Source organism: Taeniopygia guttata, chromosome 2 (assembly GCF_048771995.1).
Source record: "Taeniopygia guttata chromosome 2, bTaeGut7.mat, whole genome shotgun sequence".
Lineage (NCBI taxonomy): Eukaryota > Metazoa > Chordata > Aves > Passeriformes > Estrildidae > Taeniopygia > Taeniopygia guttata.
In genome coordinates, this window is record NC_133026.1 from 33491801 (window position 1) to 33511295 (window position 19495).

The 19495-nt window shown below is 36.8% G+C and overlaps 1 protein-coding gene across 1 annotated transcript in view; it reads right to left on the reverse strand.

Annotated features, from left to right (window-relative positions):
* Nucleotides 1-7484: 7484 nt before the first annotated feature.
* Nucleotides 7485-19495, reverse strand: part of SKAP2 (src kinase associated phosphoprotein 2) — a 118986-nt gene continuing 106975 nt past the window's right edge. Inside the window, exons 12-13 of the mRNA XM_012571628.5 lie at nucleotides 10236-10337; nucleotides 7485-9828 (exon numbers count right to left, since the gene is read on the reverse strand). Coding sequence (XP_012427082.3) covers nucleotides 10245-10337 — 93 coding nt within the window. The 3' untranslated portion in view covers nucleotides 7485-9828; nucleotides 10236-10244. The remainder of the gene's footprint in view (nucleotides 9829-10235; nucleotides 10338-19495) is intronic.

A 19495-nucleotide genomic window follows, 5' to 3' on the forward strand; every position in this document is an offset into this window, starting at 1 on the left:
TTTCATAGGCAAAAAAAAAAAGTGAAACTTGAATACTTATTTTTTAGGCAGAAACCTATTTGAAGGCTTCTTCACTAACCAGTTTAAAGTGATTTATCTGATCTGGAGTGAATTTTACACATGCTAAGTATGCCTAAACACCAACTACAGATTCTGCTGGTTTTACAAAGAGAAAGGAAGGCAGCTGAAATTGAAAGAGCTCCCAGCAGCACAGCCTTGACGAGCAAGTGCTTCTACATCAAGTTAAGAGCACTGTCCTGCATTTAGTGCAGTATCCATTTTAAAATTTAAAATGTCTTTAAAAATTAAGGCAGCAAATAGGCTATAATGTAGCTCCTGTCCAAGTATGTTTCCATTACAATTAAGAAATCAATATGCAGTATTTATTGCTGAAAGATTATGCATAAAGAGGAGCACATAAAAGGTATCATTGCTTAAACCTTCCTGGCTTTCTTTTAGCTACTGTTTGGTCACTTTTCCCCAGAAGCCAATTCATTAAATGCCATCCAGTCCATTCCATATAAATGCTGCATGCTCACCGCTCTCACAAATAAAAACAAAGATGATAAAAGAAACGGATAAAGAGATGTCAGCTTGCAAAGAAAAGACTGGGTTTTATTTCCTGAGAGCTGCACAAGCCAACTCACAAACTTGAAATATTACAGATTTGGTTTTACAAGTCAATCACAGCAATATATTTGGCCTTGTAATTACTGTCAGTTTTGACAGGGAAGGCAATAATTTTTTTTCCTGACATGTGAGTTTCAATAAAATCAGGTAGCCACATCACAGAACACTTTCTTACAGAGAATTAAAAGGACTTCTCATAGAGATAAAGAATACTGCCAGAATTAAATATATGTCATACATTCAATTCAAGACTATGGGGAAAAAAGGTAGGGGGACAGACTATCCTTACATATGCACCTGATCCAAAACCTATTATAAGGATGAGAATGTTTCTATTTACCTGAGTGAACTCTGTAAAAATTCCTTTCTGTTCTCAAAAGAGAAAACAGACAAAATTAAAGGCTATTTTCATCTCTTTCTCTATTTCCTAAGACACCCAACTGGTTAATGAAAATTAACTACCTATCGTGAATGAATGGCTCCAATCTGAAATTGTAGCTATTTTGCTTTTAAAAAACCCTGAATTAAATGCTTTCCATTTCAATTAGAATCAATGTAACACTGTAATATACTCAAAATTGGTTAGGATCTGCCACAGCCACTTTGAGGTATATGATACTTTAAAGAATCCTTTACCTTTAAAAAAATATACTAATTGTGAACCAAATTAATTACTGAGGTTATGCACTAATAATCTTGCTGGGTCAGAAACAGTAAACTTGGTTCCTGCTTGGAGATTGTGAATTTGTACGAGGATAAGGAACACATAAACCCACAGAGAGCAGCATTTTTAGTGTACCAGGCAAAGAATAAGACTGGGCTTGTATTTATTCTGCCATTTCAGAACAGTGTCAGCTCACCGCTGACTTACAGAATTGCAAAAAACTGGCCTGGAACAGACCTTAGGAGGTGATTTAGTACATGCCCTAACCCCAAGGCAGGAATCACCATGGTTCAGTCATTCCTAGCAGGTGAGTTCATTCCCTGCAGGTTCTCCAAATCCTCCAGAAATAGAAATCACAGAAACTCCCCAGGCAACCAGCCCCAATGCTTCACTGCCCTCACCACTGGAAAGCTTCACCTTGTGCCTGATCCGCCTCTACCTGGAAGCAATGTAAACCTGTTATTTCTTGGTGTCATCCATGATTAACGTGATCCCATTTAGCAATAAGGGTTGTAAGACTTACTGAGAACAAAAGGCCACTCAGGCATTCCTAACATGAGATGGAACAAACTATAAAAATTACCAATTTGGAGTTTCTTCTAAAGCCATGTCCTCTGTCACCCACCCTTCACTCGGAACGGGAGGAATTACACCCTGGGCAGACCACAGCAGACACTGTGCAAGCTCCTGGCAAGGAGCTGTATTTCCTGCTACTTTCAGAACCTGCAACTCCATTAGGTTCTCAGGATAGGACTTAATTATGAGAGCAATAAATTTGGCCTAGAGAAAATAGAATATACTAGGCGACATCAGGACTGTCAGTGGCCCATATACAGATGTTATAATTCTGTGTCAGTATACTCATATAACAAGATAAATTCTCACTATTATAGACTTATTCCTTGGCTGAAAGGAAAGGCACAGCCAAAGCATTAATCTGCCATTGACAGCTGTCTATAATAAAGATTCCTGAAGACAGTACTTGTACCTGCCCCTATACAATTCCGACTTGGCAGAGAAATGGTGCAGACAATGAAACAGACAGGGTCAAACACAACTCTTCTCACATCTGGCATACCTGCAACATTTTCAGAAGAGCAAAACCCAATTAATCCTGGTATAATCAATCAGACCTCAGCGCAGAGTGTACAGATCATCAGGGTGTGAACTGGGAGTTCAAAATGAGTAGGATGTAAAATACTTCCATCTGGTTATGAGAACTATCTTATGCCAAGGAGATCTTCTCTGGAGATCAAAATCACCAAAGCCATTCGTTTTGTGTTCCTAATATTCCCTGTACTTGTTAAAGTGCCTGGTACAGAGTGATTTTGAACATAAAGTACCACTGCATAGATAAATTGGCACCCTGTATCAGGACGGTTAACTGATGGTTAGCACTATACTTTAAACTATAAAAAATAATTTTCAATAATATTAACAACTTGATTCTAAATCCAGCATCTCATGAGTAAGAAGTTGCAGGAGCAGTTGCAATAAAGCCAAGGGAACTATGTGACTAATGCTTACTCTTGTTAATGAGAAATTAATATTGCGCCCTCAAATTAAGAATTACCTACATAACATTTGCTGAGTTAAGGGGAGAGTCACATGGCTAAATTCCCTTGTTTCAGACTATACATGCAGAACTGACTGTTTTCAAGAAGCAGACAGTGGAAAACACAGAAGACGTTTGTGTTATTGACAACTGCCTACATTTCAATTTTTTTTCTGTAATACCACTCAGGATGAGCAGGACACTCACAAGCCCACAGACAAGGGAAGGACATACACTACCAAGTATTATGATGAATGTAGTCGGAATAGCTACTGCAATTTCAGTTAATACATTTAACAAACAGTATGTCTATTATTGCTGCTGGCTAGACAAAGTTATTGAAATAATTGTCTGCATTATTACAATTAATTCATAATCAAACTCTGTTTACCAAATGAAATATACGTGCCCTCAGTAGCTGCTCCCTACTCTGTTCTGTGATCTCTGTGAGTCACCCTGGTCAGTTTTAGACTGAATTACTCTAACACATATTCCCCATGTTTCAGATGTTATGACATCTAAGCAAGGATATTTTGCATGAAGGCCTTCTTTACATAAGCCAGAATGTGCAAAATAGAATTTCACTGAAACACATTATCATTACCATTTAATGAAACGGGCACAATGAAATCCCTTTGTGGTCCACGTGTGCTTCTTGGAATCATCAGCCAGTCTGCGAACCCACAAATGGGAGCGTATCACATCACGGTTTTGTATGCCATTCTGTCAGATCAGGCAGATTCAAAACCCCGATCCACACCTGATGGACAAATACCTGCATAAATTTCTAGCTCATTGAATCTATTAGAGATGCTCAGAAGCAACAGTGCAGCTGAAGGGCCTAAGATAATATCAGACATAGATAAGTTAAGCTCAGTTTTCAGCTAAGGGCCAGACATGTTTGTTCTCCACCTGCCAAAGCCTGACAGAAACCACCACTGTATGGATTCAGGTTACCACTCTCAAGTAGCATTCACATAATCAGCACCTGAAACATGAATTTGACCCAATTCTGTCAAAATCTGATGTTTTATGAAGACATATCAAGGTACATGTTCTCCTCTTCACTATTTTTTATAGTAAATGAATGCAGGAGCAAAGTCAAGACAAAGTATTCAGAGAAATACTGATTATAAACATGGCTTAGTGAGAGAGATTATTCTGGATGATGCCTCTGCATTTTGAACTTTCACTCACCTGAAAATTTACAAAGCTCAGGAGACAAGAAGTTTGTTCTGCCTTTAAAGCAGTAACAAATACATTAGAGGGAGGGAGTTCTGGTCATAAGTCAATAATGACCTACAAGTGACTTTGGGTGGCTACCACAGGACAGCAAGTAGCTGAATAGCTAGTCTCAGTCTGGAAGTTGTTAGGGATACTGTGTGACTCTCAGAATCAGAAACAAATTAATGGAAAGGAAGCCAGTTAGTTTAGAGATCTTCCAAGGCATTTCTCACAACTGCTAATGCAGATTGCCTATTTTTTGGTCAAGTAACAGAACTCTAGATGTACAGATTATTCACTCCTTCCCCTTTCAATGAGGTTTAATACCCTAAAATTAAGTCCAAAATCAGCTTGAAGATATGAAAATAAGTTTCAAAACATTTGTCTGGAATATTTTACATGCAAGCAAAAAATCACTGTCACAAAAGACACATATTTGGTAAGTTACTGCTGAAAGAATGCACTAAAATGGTGGGAAATAACAAAAGAGGAGCTAATAAATAGAGCCTTTCAAGAATTGTAAATAGTTGGGGGTTTTTTTAAATCTAGAAATACCTTTTTTTCTGTGGAAAAGGTAGTGTGGCCATTATGAGCATGTCATTGTAAACACCACAAAGGGAAAGCAGCATCAAAACAAGATTTTAAGTGATAATATAATAAAACCCACTCCTTCCTACACACCCATGTGCATTCATGCCTGACTGCTTTTAATTTAAATATAAGGAAAGAACAGCAGTCCTCTCGGAAGAGAGCAACAGAAAAGGAAGATGCTTTCCTGATGTCATGTGACTGTTTACAGATTTCATCTTTTCTCTTCCACACTGAAATAAGTCTGAGAGGCTGAAGACCACCAATGAATAAACTGAGTTGCCCAAGCCTGTCAGACTGTCTGTGCTCTGCTCTTCTCATGCTGACCCTATTAGATTTGACTATTAAAAAGCAGCATCAGGCCACGTCAAATCTTGGGTGGGATGCTGCCAAGGCACACATCCATGCTGCTGGCTTTTCAAAGATGGATAATGATCCTGTGCAGTACTTTATTCCTTTATCCCAGGCAGTTCTGCACAGGGGTCAGTTCTGGGGTGCTACATACTTGTCTTGTAGCATGAGGTGTAAAACTAAAGTCCTTATTGCTGCGGCCATTAAAAATCCCACAGCACTATTTACAAGTATGGAAGCAATTACAGCAGATTGGAAGTGGCCAAACTGGTAATTCTCTTCTGCCAACATAAATCCTCCCACTGTAACTGAATGTGGATTTTTTTTTTTTTTTTCATCTCACAGCATAAACTTTAAAGTGTTGCTGTAAAATGCTCATTAGCCAACAAATCTTTTAATGGAGTAGCACTTTCTTTACAATAGAGGGTGAAAGGAAGTTTGCTCTATGGGTTGAGACAGTGAGGATACTTTAGGATAAAAGCTCCAACATATCAGTTTGCTAGAGCAGAAAATTAATAGAGATAGATTGGGGTTTAGTGGCATTTGAAACTATCTGCCTCTTCATCTACCAGCAGCTCTTCTTCTCAGACTGCCTGCATTATTGTACTTTATTCTCCAACACACTGCTACAAGATGACACCTTGGATTTTTAAGCTTTTCCTGTTAATTAAAAGACCTGTCCTCCCAAAAAGCTGGGAAGAAGCTGACAGTTTCAGTTTTAAATTTGACTTATGTTAATGTAGCTTTCAGGTGCAGAAGATTTTCCTCTGCTTTGAACCCAGCAACTGAACTTCTATGAATTTCTCCGTGTGATAGTTGGGACTAATGACAATTTCAGACAAGAAGAAACAATTGTCTAGATCCCATTACAAAATCAGTTCTAAACAAATCTCTAAAAAGCTATAATATAATAATTCATGGATTATAACTGCCTGATCTGCTTTACAATTAAAGGGAAAATAAACATATATATTCCTTAGCACAACATAGCTGGATAAGAAAAGCTGCATCCCTTTCACTTGCACATCCTGCCACCATCTAAACCCCTTTTACTTCTTCCTGTAGGATGGAAAGATGAGTCAAGTCACAATTGCATCCCAGAAGTACCAAATCCTGTGCTTACACCCAGCTTGAATCCACAATTTTAAGTTCATAAGGTGAAGCTGATTGGTGCTGGCCCCTCACAGTAAGACTATGGATGTTGGGCAGGAAATGAACTCTAAGACAGAGATGCAGATTTGGCAGAGCACTCCTTGCTGAGCTGAGTGTCAGATTTCCTAAATAAAGATGGAATTAAGCAGACTCCTGTCTGGGAAATATCAGCTTCAGAGAAACCCTGGTAGGTGAAGATCTTAAGAGAGTTTATCAGTACTTTATGCTATGTAAAGTTGTTTATGAGGTTTCCATGCATATGCTTACTCCCACAATTACATACCAACATATTTTTCATCAACTTTGAGCGAGAGATGAGAGAAACTTCAAATTGCTCATGCAACTGAAGAGCACACCTCTGTCATCTGCCTGGATACTTTCACCACATATTAATATTTTACAGCTTTGCTATAGATCCCACTGACCTGTATCAAGCCAGGATTCTAATTTATACCCACAACTTCATTTTGCTTTACCTGAGATAGAAAAATGGATTTCTGTTATTTGGCTTAGAGAAATAAGGGCTGTTCTTTGGTTTGGTTCACCTTATGGAAATAATTGCATCTCTTTCAGAAAGAGGACAAAGAGTATTTAGCGAAAAAAGCCCTTTGAAACTGTATTGCCTGTTCTTGAGTTACTGTTTGAGATCCTGATGCAAAAGCAAGTGAATTCAATAGCTTCTCAGTTTCAACAGTCTTTGGATCAGGTTCTAAAGGGTTATTCTTTACGTTTCTTCTAATACTGTGTCACACAGACTGCAGTCAAAAAAAGGGAAAGAAGTTTATGCATTTAGCTTTGAATTTAGAATGGGATCTTAATTAGCATTCACTTTCAGCTTAATTCCAGTCACAGAAAGTTTTTATCCTTAATAGGGGAGCAAAAGGTAAGCTGAGCCATATCACTTCTCTAATCTTATCCATACATCTTTCTGGTAGAAGAACCAGTGCATGCACGGCCATCAGTACATGTAATTGGTGGCAGTATGCACAAAGAGGTATATCCTAACGAGATGCTGCAAAAATATGTGAACCAGTTAACCGTATACAGCAGCACATGAAAAGATACTACAGAGTGGCATGATTATATCCGGGTGCCTCTGCTATAAAAAGCATTTGTATTACCCTTACTTCTCTGAATAAATTCAAATGACAGCCCCATTTCATTTCTTCATTCAGTCTGGAGGCCAGATGGCATTAGAATCATTTACTTCACCTTGTTGTGCTTAATTACTACAATCAACACACTATTTTCCAAATTAATCATAACAAAGTAATTTCATTAGTAACACAGCAGGCTGTTGAATTATTAGCATCATAACAGTTTGCAAACAATTAAACTTTATTTGAACCTTAAAAATTTGCAGAGTAGAACATTATTATAAGATCTAATGGCAGTACCATACAAATCCAGAACACAGCAAATAATCAAGTAAAACACCGTACAATGTGAGAGTTACAATCAGCTTTTAAAAATCTGCTCTCTCATCGTTCACAGAAAGGCAAGCACAATCTAAGTGAACAAAGAAAATTAAGCTATTATCATCTTCTACCTGAGTTTCGTTTAAGTTGTATTGACTGAAATTTCCTTATCCAAAAAAGGTTATGGTATTCACACAGATTTAAAGTAAACCGTTCATCCGTGGTCCATCGCTGGTTTTTTTTCTGAGACATTACCAATGAGTTTCAGGACATCTTTCACGTTTTGAACTTAAGGCAGTTTATTTACTTTCCCCTAGCAGTAAGTATGAAAAGGGGGAAGCCCTAAAAGAGAACTACAGACAAAAGCCACTTGCTGTCTCCGCTTGTCGCCGCCCAGAAGAGGCCGCGCCGGGCAGCTCTGCGCCCATCGCTTGGGTGAGGACTCCCTCTCCTGGAAGAAGAGCAGAAGCGGCCGGGAGGGCGCGGAGGGGGAAGGGGCGCGGACCGGCAGCGGGACCGCCCCCGCCCGTCCCACGAAAATCTGCTGCCCCCCAGCGCCGCGCCCGCGCAGCGCAGGGGCCGCGCCGCCCCCCTCCCGCGTCTCAGGAGCGGGGGAGGGCTCATTCCCTAAAAAGTACATGGTGCCGGTGGTGGGATTCGGAATTCTGTGATTAATAAAAAACTATTTCGGTGGGCAGATTTATGGCGCTGCCATGTTAACAAGGGAGAAGGAGCGTTTCCAGCCCTGCTATTAACGCTTCACATTCTGTACACAATCCACCAGTACACTTGACAAATTAAAGTAGTAAAAGATCTGAAGACTATAATCTATCATTTTAATGCTTCGCTGATAACACATAGAATCAATTCCAATGACTATCTCTTTAAAAAATTACAACAAAACTCGGTTCCGTTTGAGGCCTATTAGAATTCAGTGTACCAGCAAGTACCATACATTAGCTAAGACACAGCACAACATCTTAATTCACTGAAAGGATCCAAATTCCAAGTTCAGACTAACGTTTCCTTTTAACCCACATGTTCGTGGGGTCTGCCTGTAAGCATAAACAGCACAAGCAACTACACAGGGACCTGCACAGGCTCAGCAACTCACAGCCTGGCCTGACCTGCCTCGTTGGCAGATTAAGGGTCTCGCAAATCAACTGTCTGGGAGGACCCAAAAAGTTGATCTTGCATGCTAATGGTAAAGTACATGTCCAAAAGAAAAGTATATAAAGTTTTAACTCTGACTTGCCCAACCACTTGTCCACAAGTGGTAGTATTTTAGTGTACTTTTTTATGTTTCAATCAATATTTTTGACTAGCCAAAGGTCTGGCTATGACACAAGAATGCAGGTAGCTGTTGCTAATCCATACAGGGTAAAGATGAAGATCTCTGTTGCATAACCTATATCAGAATTCCACATACCAGCAAGGTATCCAGATTTGACTCTGCAGAAGTGTCTGTAAGGTACAGATAAATATTCCACACTACCATGGACAAAAATATTTTTACCTGCAATTTAGCTTGTGTTGACTTAACAAAAATTGTAGGATTTAATATATTTTCACAAATTTCCATAGAATTACCTTGTCCAAGTCAGAATGGTACCAGGGCAGTATTACCACACAGGCCCATTATTACACCAGCAAAATAATCAAGTCTTCATTGTGTGTCAACAAAATAGTAATTAACAATACAATACTAAATATATGAGTAAAATACATCATTGGCTAAAGCATAACTTAAAAACGTCTGTTTCCAAGACTTGAAAAATTATACATAAATTTCCCTCAACTTTCTGCACAAGCTGTACAGTGAGCATTAAAAGGTTAATGCATGCATTCATTGAGTAGTAGTTTACCCTCAAAGCTCTGCTTAATTTTTCTGAATCTTCAAAATAGGAAAAGATAGCAAAATTCCCTGAGAGAACACAAACCTACAGCTATACAGAGTGCTGCTAGCATGTTAAAAAAAGAGCAACAGGAACTATATGGCTGCTTGTGCCCCATATGTTAATTACCATCTATTAATTTCCTGGCATTACAATTCTATAAAAAGTGGCTAAAAAGAACATTTCCATAAAGTTATGATCAATTACAGTTTATAATGTTTCATATACACGAGGCAACGATCTGACTACATTCGCTGAAACCGCAAAACACATACAGCAGAATCTTCTTCCAGAGGCTGGGTCTGTAAACTGCAGCTGCACACCACTCTTCATTTCAAGTGCAGATTTCTCCTGATTAGGAAAAGCGAAGTTGAAAGTTCATCATTAACCAAAAAAAACCTCAAACATGCATATCAAACCTGTCCAAATATCCATCCCCTTCACAGTTTTTCTGCACAGACAGATATATACATATTACTGAAGTAACAAAACTAAATAGAAACAACATCAATTCTATTTTTTAAAAAATCTAGAAAAAGGAACACAGTTATTAAATATATAATCTCTTGTACCCTGTGGTTTAATATTTCATATAGAACCCTAGAAAAAAATGTACTTTAATTGAACCTTCAATATATTTTGCCATAATCTTTATGTTAACAGGACTCCTATAAAGGTTCCAGGAAAGACATACTTATGAAACAGAGAACAAGGGAACATATAAGCCATTACAGAAGATTGGATTAAAATGTACTTACCCAGGCCTCTCAAATATCATACATCTCCATTATGTAGGCTTTAGGCACCAAGCCAATGGTTCCCTTCATTTCTCCTACCCACCAGCCAAATCTATTGTACTCCTAATTGAAAACAATACGCAGAATTAACCTTTAGTCTGATATAAATGCAATAGAGTTTTGTATGCAACTCCTTATGGATGTTTTCTCCTATATACAGTTATAATAATTTCAACTGAAAATTAAAACATTTTATCTTTTTGTTATAGGCATTCACATGCAGTTAAGCAAAGGCAGAAGGTAAATTTTAAAAAGGCCAGGAGTATTCAAGGAAATGTCTTAATTATGGCCATGCTTCTCTAACACCTACTAAAAACAGCCGACTTCCTTATCCTCTGTTCATCAAAAATACAAAACCCTTGTCTTTGCAACTAAAATCTAATAGCATAACATTGACATATAACAATCAACAGGGATCATTTTCATATCACAAACTAAACTCTAAGAAACTTACCATCAACTTATTTTAAAAACTAATTCACTCAAATATGAAAGGAACACTATAGATCTAATACATAATATCTTTCTATGGACAAAGTCTACTATTGCTTTAGGCTTGCAGAAAATTCTACAGCAGATATTCCTGACAGATGACTAATGCACTCCTGTTTCAAATATGTTTAGGCTTAGAGAGATAAATATGAAACAAAATGAATTACAATAATTTAAAGAAATAACATCTTCCAAAAGCAGTCCTAAGTAAGAGTTTTGTGGTATTGTGGTATGTAATTATTGTAAAAATAAAATAATGTAATACTGATATGTAATTATTGTATATAATTTACTTTTTTTCCTATGAGATATTTTTAGAATCAATTCTAACAATGGTTCAATAAATTGTAACAGCTCGAATTCCATGCACACATATATTCAGTTACAAATTAAGCATTATTAAACAGACATCATACTCAAAACTGAATGATTAGCAAGATAGAAATTACTTTGGAACAAATATGCAAAATAAAAAATACACAGATATCTCTGATAAGCAGCATCTGCTTCCTGTTACACTGCTCTTCTGATGAGAAGAGGAAAAGGCTCTAGAATTTTGAATTACTGGTTCTACTGAGATGAAGCTACTATTTTGAACTGTAGTAAAGTTTTTTTGTTATAAATAGCCAAATGGAGCTTAAGGGTTAATGGCATTTCATTAGAGCACGGGCTATAATGATTTTCTGCTGGAATATTTAGCCTGGTCAAGAGTTCTCTGGGGTCCTATGAGGTGCTTAGTGTACTCAGCCCTCTCTGTGCTTAACTATGATGGCCCACTTTCATAGGGGCGTTTTTTCATTGCCTTTTTTTTTTTTTTTTAATGTTTGTATGCAAGCACACACAGTTTTGTATTTCCTGAATGTGGAAAGGTGAACATTAGTCTTCAATTAAACATTTTCTTCCTTCGTTTAACAATGAATTGGAAATGTAAAAGATTCTATCCTACTATGCATGAAGCACTGCAGTAAGTGTGACTTAAAGGAAATCCACTTAAAAAACAGCAGGAAAACCTTCATTTATTATGTGAACATGCAAACAAGAAAGCTGCAAAAATAATTCCACCTTCTTCCCCTTTCCACTGCAAAGCAGACTGTTGGTGATGGGTTTGGTCTTGAAAGTCTAGAGGTATCTGAACCTGATCTTCAGTACACACTGCTCTCCACACAAGTCAATAACCTTTCCCATGAGGCTTCACATTACACCCCAAATACTTAAAGGCAAAACAATACCCTGACACTAAGGTTTATAATCTTCCAGATCAGCCTGTTTAAAAATCTATACTTTATCTCACAATACACTGCTTAAATATACAAACTAGATTTCAAGACTGAAGCGGGAAATTGCTGAAAGGAGCAGCACTCACGTATACTACTGGAATCTCAGCAATAAATCTCTCCAAGAGAAAGCAACAAAAGATTTTAAGCTGCTACACGGAATTCGCACACTGACTGACAAGAGTGATTAAGCAAGTTTTGCTAGACATCAGCCAAAAAAACAAACAATACATGAAATGAGGGAAGTGGCTCAGTTAAGCAGTCATTAAACTGCATATGACAAATGGCACAGAAAAAGACTGTGGATTACATTATCCATTGAAAATGTTCCACTTAGCAACACTACATGGACTTGGAAACAATTGTTTTTAAAGAAATAATTCAGATTACTCAAATTAAAATTAAAAGCATGCTGCTGTTTTGAAAACTTTCTGGGTTTTACTACTTATTAATATACCACTTACTGCTCTGGCACGAAGCTAAGTGAGAAGATGAAATGAATGTTGATGTAACAGACTAGTAAACTAATTTAAGGATTCACTGCAACCATTATACCATACAGACAATACTGCAACACAGAAGTTTTTACTTTACATTACTATTCTTTGCATGGGTCTCAAGAGCAAGATGAATCCCAATTAAACTATCTGCAGTCTATAGAAGTCTGAACAAAAATATAATGCAGATACCTGGCTACCAAGAACATAAAACCTTAATATCTGGTTTTAGAATAATTAGATAGCACTCCCTTTTAAACTGATTTAAATACAGACATTTCTCTTTAAAAATCATAACCCCTCCTTCCTACCCTCAGTAACATGAACGAGCGCTTAACTAGTGAGGCAGATAAGCAGCCCCCCTAGTCCTTTCTTGAAGTCACACATAAAACCCAAATTGATATATTGTTTCTATTAATGTTATTAATTATAAACTCCATTGCAGCAATATAATTTCATTAATACACTGCTGTTGTGAGGTCTGTATGTCCATCACTGCTGCTTAAGATGTGTAGAATAAAAGTCTGCAGTCCACATTTGTGGAAAATAAGGATTAATATACAGAAGGATATGAATACAGTTAGGGGTTTTATAAGAATAAAAAAAGTTGGGAAAAACTGTGCTTTTGCAAGCATCAGCTTCAGATCTCAGGTGCCACTGGGTTTACCATCTGGTATCCCTCACTGCATTCAGCTCTTAATATCACTGCTAACATAGGCAAGCAACTATACTTCAGAAGGACTGATAAAATAATGAAGAGTCCTTTAATCTACAGGAAACCATTGTAGTCAATTTATAAGAAATATTGCATCCCTTTGTAGGATGTGTAATTATTTTCTATTAATCATGTGCTATAAAGCTACATTATGTGGTTATTCTGTTATCACTAGAAAGAGGCCTGCAGTCAGCTCCTGACAATGTTAGGTAATTACTAACACAAAGCTTCTTTCTCCTTATGTAGAAACGCTATCAAGATCCAGAGGTGCTGTGATGCTCGCTGTATGAAAATAACTCTCCAAAGAAATTCAATAACTGCAAAATGAATTGCTCCAAGGCAAATGGAGGGATAGGGAGAGGGGGGCAGGGCCAGATCCAGCTGCCCTGCAATGAGGAGAATGCACAAGTGTGCGGCCACGCTCTGCCATGTGACAGGGAGCACATTTGCCATACCAGGCAATGTTAGCAGGGCCAGGGAGGGAGGAGGGGGCCACCACAACTCCCCCTCGCTCAGGAAGACAAGCACCAGGGCAGTGGAATATATTATGCCAAATAATATGAAACAACAACCTTAACAAATTACCAAATGCTTTCTAAGGTATTTCTGCATTTCTACTGGCATAGAGTGGATTTTTTTTTTCCCCAGCAGAAATTTATTAACCAAAGTGAAGTAATTTTACAGGCCAATAAGGAACAGGTTATGATTTAACATTTAACATGCTGGCAAAACACTCTGTACAGCATGCTAGATAGCAAGGGATAAAAGTCCCATCAGGCTCCTTAAATGCTCCCAGTGGAACACACTGTGAGCAAATGCTTCTCCCTGTTCCCATCCCACCGTTTCACTGCACTGATGTCTAGGTACCCATGACTTCATGAGACACTGATCATAAAACCTTTTGTACTTGGGGAAAATGCAATAGTTAGCAATACACTCCATATTTTCTACAGATATCATTTAAATCCAAGATTTTAGTCCTCTACAGAAGAGAATTTTGATATTTTGACATACAAAAATAAAATTTTTACACTTGAGGATTTCCAAAGCAGTTGCTACCTTTAGAATAGTTCCTCTGCCTATATGAGATTCTCCAGAGGCTTTGCACCATATAAACTTCTACTGACTTCAGCAAAAGTTGAGAACATCTAGTTCTTGTGCAATTAGTCTCCATTGTTGAATACATATGGTTTGTTTTTTCATGTTTGTGGGGTGAGCTTTTTTATTTGTTTGGTTTTAAAAAAGAGTTGCTGAAAAATATCATTGTGTTTCAATGCCTTGAAGGAAAAAACGGAGTTGTATTTTAAAAAACCACAACCAAAGTATGTGAATTCAAGACTTTTCTCCTTCCTTCTTCTAGTGGCACTGTGAGTAATACTAACTCATGGGCTGAATACCTGCAAACTTTAACATTAAAAAGCAAATTGTACCTATAGCCTTGTTTGGGGTTAAAATAAGTAACCTCTACTATCAAGCTAAATATATTCAGAAGCAGGGATACATTTCTTGCAAAGAACATTCTAGGGTGCAATTTTAGCAAGATAATATTTTAGAACATCTCCAATTCATCCAGAAAATTAATAAAAAGCTAAAAAGTTTTAGAACTTCCTTTGGTGTAATTGTTGAATGATACACTATCAACCAGGGAGCAGTTCTGGCACAGAACAGCATAGTCTCTAAAAGCAGAAAATGACAAATGTCTTAAATAACTGAATGAGACTTCTTCACAGGTAGTAGAGTTGTTTTAAGACAGCAATAAAGTGGTCATCCTTTAAAATATAAGCACTAAATTTATTGTATGGTTGCATTATTAGGTTTTATTTCCCACAATGATGTGAGAGAAAATATACAGCAATTAAAGACTTCCAATATAAATCACTGTAAGCAGACTGAGTTCTGAACCAAAACTGCCCCCAGAAAACACCCTGGAACAATAGGAAGGCCATTTTATTTTCCATTAGATAACACGTGGCCAACTTTTCTTCTAATCTTATAGGTAAAGGCTTACATATTATCATATTATCAGTATTACATATTATCAGTATGTAAATCAACAAAGCTAGAGTCACTTGGCTTTAGTTGTAACCAAACTTCTGTTTAAAGCCTTTCACTATTGTCTTTAGACATATACTTACTGTTCTCCTGTCCCCACCCATAAAGATCAAAACTAAACAAACCAGGAAGGAAGTAATGTATAACTGAGTGTTGCATTTTAGTTTTGATCAGAAGCATCCCACTGAAGTGAATCTCCCAAAGCTCCCACCTTCCAGCCACTGGCTGCCTTCGCACAGCCTCAGAGCACTACATTTATTTCAGATAAAGCTAAAATGAGAGATGTACTTTAACATGCGTCAACCATTAATGTGTTCTCATTCCAAAAAACCAGACTAGACCTCTTTGGACATCCAACAGCTTTGAAAAAGCGTGGTGTGGACACCAGGGCTCAAGCACTGAGTGTTTTATTCTGCAGATCTGCTCCTAGTTGTACTCCCTGTTTGCTAGAGGAGGAGCCATAGGCAGTATGGCCATGGAATAGAAATTATGGATCTCAGTATGATCAGCCAGAAACAACCTGAAAAAATAAAACACTCCGGATTTTAGTGTGTCTTTCATATCTTTTAGACAAAATACTGAATAAATATATTTCATTAAGATTATACAGATAGAGAACTAAATGTTCACAGTGATTCTGAAATAGCTGCATGGTTAAGTTGTTCTTTTATTTCATAAGCAGTAACCTGAGCTGTGGAGATTCTTTGGTTTTTTACTAGGCAAAAAATACAGGTTGAGATGTGAGCATTTTAACATTTATTGTATTGAAAGAACAAAAATCTGCCACACATGAAACCTACAACTGCTGAATATAGGGTAATCTAAGCACCAAGTTAACACTCTACTTTCATGAGAAATTCTGGAGCAAAAGGTTGTCATAGATGAGGTTTCCATGAATTATAAATACCAGATTGAGCACCACTGGTGTGCAATGAAATAATAACAAGAAGAATTCCAGTTTAAGATATAATTTCTGATTTTAAAGTATTTGCTATTTTAATACAAATATAAATAAGAAGTATATTAAATTAGTTTAATGTGAAGAAATGTCAGTAAGTCTACTAAGCAGGTTCCCACTAACAGATTGAGGTAAATTTTCACTATTATTTGCATTTGGCTGTTGAAACTGGAACCTCATAACATGTTATGGAACTTCATAACACAAAACACACACCTAAAGCAAATGAACAAGTAATGCAAGTGTTGCACTTACATAAATTGTGCATACAAAACTTAGGAAAAAAATAGAACTACCTCTATCCATAGTTATCATTGTTTCTGGAAATTGATTTCTTGAGTAGAGCTATGGTAGATTTATAAAAATGATTGCTATACTATGGTCTGTTTTCCCATTTATCACATAGGGTTGAAAGCAAAGGCAAGCCCATAAATGAGCAGGAGTTAAGAGCAATCATCCTTTTAGAAAAGAGGACTACAAAGTATTGCATTTCTAACAGTCAATATTAACTAAGAAATGTTATTAACAAGTCTCTTTATTCAGTACAGCTATATTTTTTCATTACAACATGGAATAAGGGTATATAGCTTTCTGAAAGTTCACATGACATTCACAGCATAAGTGATAAAAACACTTGAATATTCAAGAATATTATACATTAAAATACTAGTAATAATATGAATATATCTGTACAAATACATTGATCAAATAATCTGAAATGTTGACTATGTTTTTAAATAAAGTTAACAAGTACTATTGTGATAGTTCTGTTAATTCTGCTCCCATTAAAAACTCAACTTTTGAGGGAAACCTGATAGAAAAACCTAGGAAGAAGTTGTGAGGCTTTGGGGGTTTTTTGTAAAAGCCCAGAGGACTGCTGCCACACAAAAGCCACAACTGACATAAATATTTATAAAGTAGCTTAAATAGTTTTTGAATACACCTTTAAAACAAGAAAAACATGCTTTTCTACAGTAACTACACTCGTCGGGCATAGGTATCTTGCTTGTCAGAGTATGAGCTCATGCTCACTGCAATAACACTGAGTTTTGATGCTCATTTAAAAGCAAATCCTGGGGATTTGTCTTTGCGTAATACTTAGCTATTTTAGGAAGTAAACACTGCCAAACTGAAACTATGCTCATTTGGCTAAAAGACATTTACCTAAAAACTTACATGTAACATATTGCTCTTCTTGCTTTATTTAAATTCTATAAATGCCCAAATTTGCTAAACTAGTTTAAAATTACTTCTGTTATACTAATGATCGTATTTCTTGCAAACAAATAATGCTTTCCCCCTGATTTCTATACGGGCATGAGAAAAGCTGGTAAAAATATATTGCTTTGGCATAACTGTTGCTGGGAGAGATGAATATCTATCTTATCACGTTCATCAGAGCAGGCTATACCATTTATATTTCACTGTAAAACAAAGAACTATTACATGTTGCACAAATATGCTCGATATTTTGTTAATGCTTCACCCTTCCTACTACAACATGGCTATACCCGTACTTACTTCCTTATCAGCAAAATGTGATTTTCAAGAGTAATGTTCCTGGCTGACATATGATAGAAAGGCAATAAAGCCACAGCTAGGTTCAGCTGAAGCTGAATTTATGACACCATTTTGGATGCATACACATCTCCCCCCTGTCAGTACCTGCATCTCTCATTTTCAACCACTAGATGGTGTGAAAAAATAAAAAAATTGCCTAGGATTCCTGCCGACTGCCACAAAATCCAAGTATTAATGTAGTGGATAAGGAAATATTTTAGAAGAAAAGTCTTGACCCACTTCGGGATAGTTAGGCTCACTTTTCCTTTGGTTATATTTTCACTTACCAGACAAAGAGCTCATAAATGATTAGACCTTGGAACTGAATCAAGTGGAGGGTTAAGATAGATAATTCTCTGGCACTTTCCCCTCCAAGGACCCTAAATTCCAAGCTGACAGTAGTGGCCAACACTCATTTTTCTGAAAAAGCTGTAACAATCTTTAAGCGAAACAGGACTGAATTTTCTGGGCTGTATTTTGGAGTAGAAATCATTCCAACAGAGAGAGGCTCTATATATCTGGAGCAGCAGCAAGCTTGCTTCAAGGACCGATTATGGATTAATCACAGCATGGCAAGAGGACTGTTGATATACACAGGACAGCTTAAGCTACTGTTTTTCTATTTTACTCCATTTTTTAACTTAAATTTCTCACTCTTTTGGGGAAGGGGTAGCAAACAATTTTTTTCACCTACAAGCTGAAGATTAAGATTTTATAGTCGCCATAATGTACGTGAAGAGCACAACCTACAAAGAGGCCAAACTCATACAGTGGAATCCATTCACTCCTGGGCTTTTTGGGGGGAGCGAGAGGGAAAAGAGGTGGTTATTTTATATTAGTCCAATTCTTCAGTGCTGAAAAACTGCTTGAATATTTGCCCAATCCACAAGCTTTATTCAACCTTTAGTAATTCAATTCAGTTATTAGTTTAAGTGACAATGAAATACCTCAAAAGACATACATGGTCAAATTAATATTAGTAATACATCTTCTATATTTTTATATAGGACTATCCTTCTATCCATAAATCTTAAATTTATTTAAAACAGAAGCTGTTACATTTATTATCCAGTAATGTAGTTAAAGGTATCACAGAAGATTTAAAGCAATTGTGACAAAACTTAACTTGCAACTAGGACAAACAGATGCCTTTACCTTTCATGCACCTACTTGTGTATTTCAATGACCTACAATTTTTTTTGTACTAATTACACTGAACAGCAATTACATAGTCACGTATTTGATATAGTTTTTTTCATTGAGAACTTTAAAAGCTCAGCTTTTTTTTTTTTTTTCTAATATGTGGGGAAAACAAATTTCCTCTGGTTAATTGTTCAGAAGTAGACTTCAACGGACCATGAGATATATATTTTAACAGAGGTTTTGGTTTTGTTGGGGAGGTCAAGGAAAAATCTGAAAATTAACCAACATTAACATAGAATAAAACTTCACCACTTTACTGTTTGATGCCAATTCAGATGAGAGAAATTATATTTCTAATTTGCTCTGCAAACAGAAATGTAGTAAAAAATGCCCAAATCTGTCAGCGCAAACAAATTTGGAATCTGAGCTCTCAGAACAATAACAATATACATACAAAGATGAAAGCATAGTTCAAAAAAACAAACCATCTTCTGTAGAAAGATCCCCAAAAAGTCAGAATCAGCAGAGTC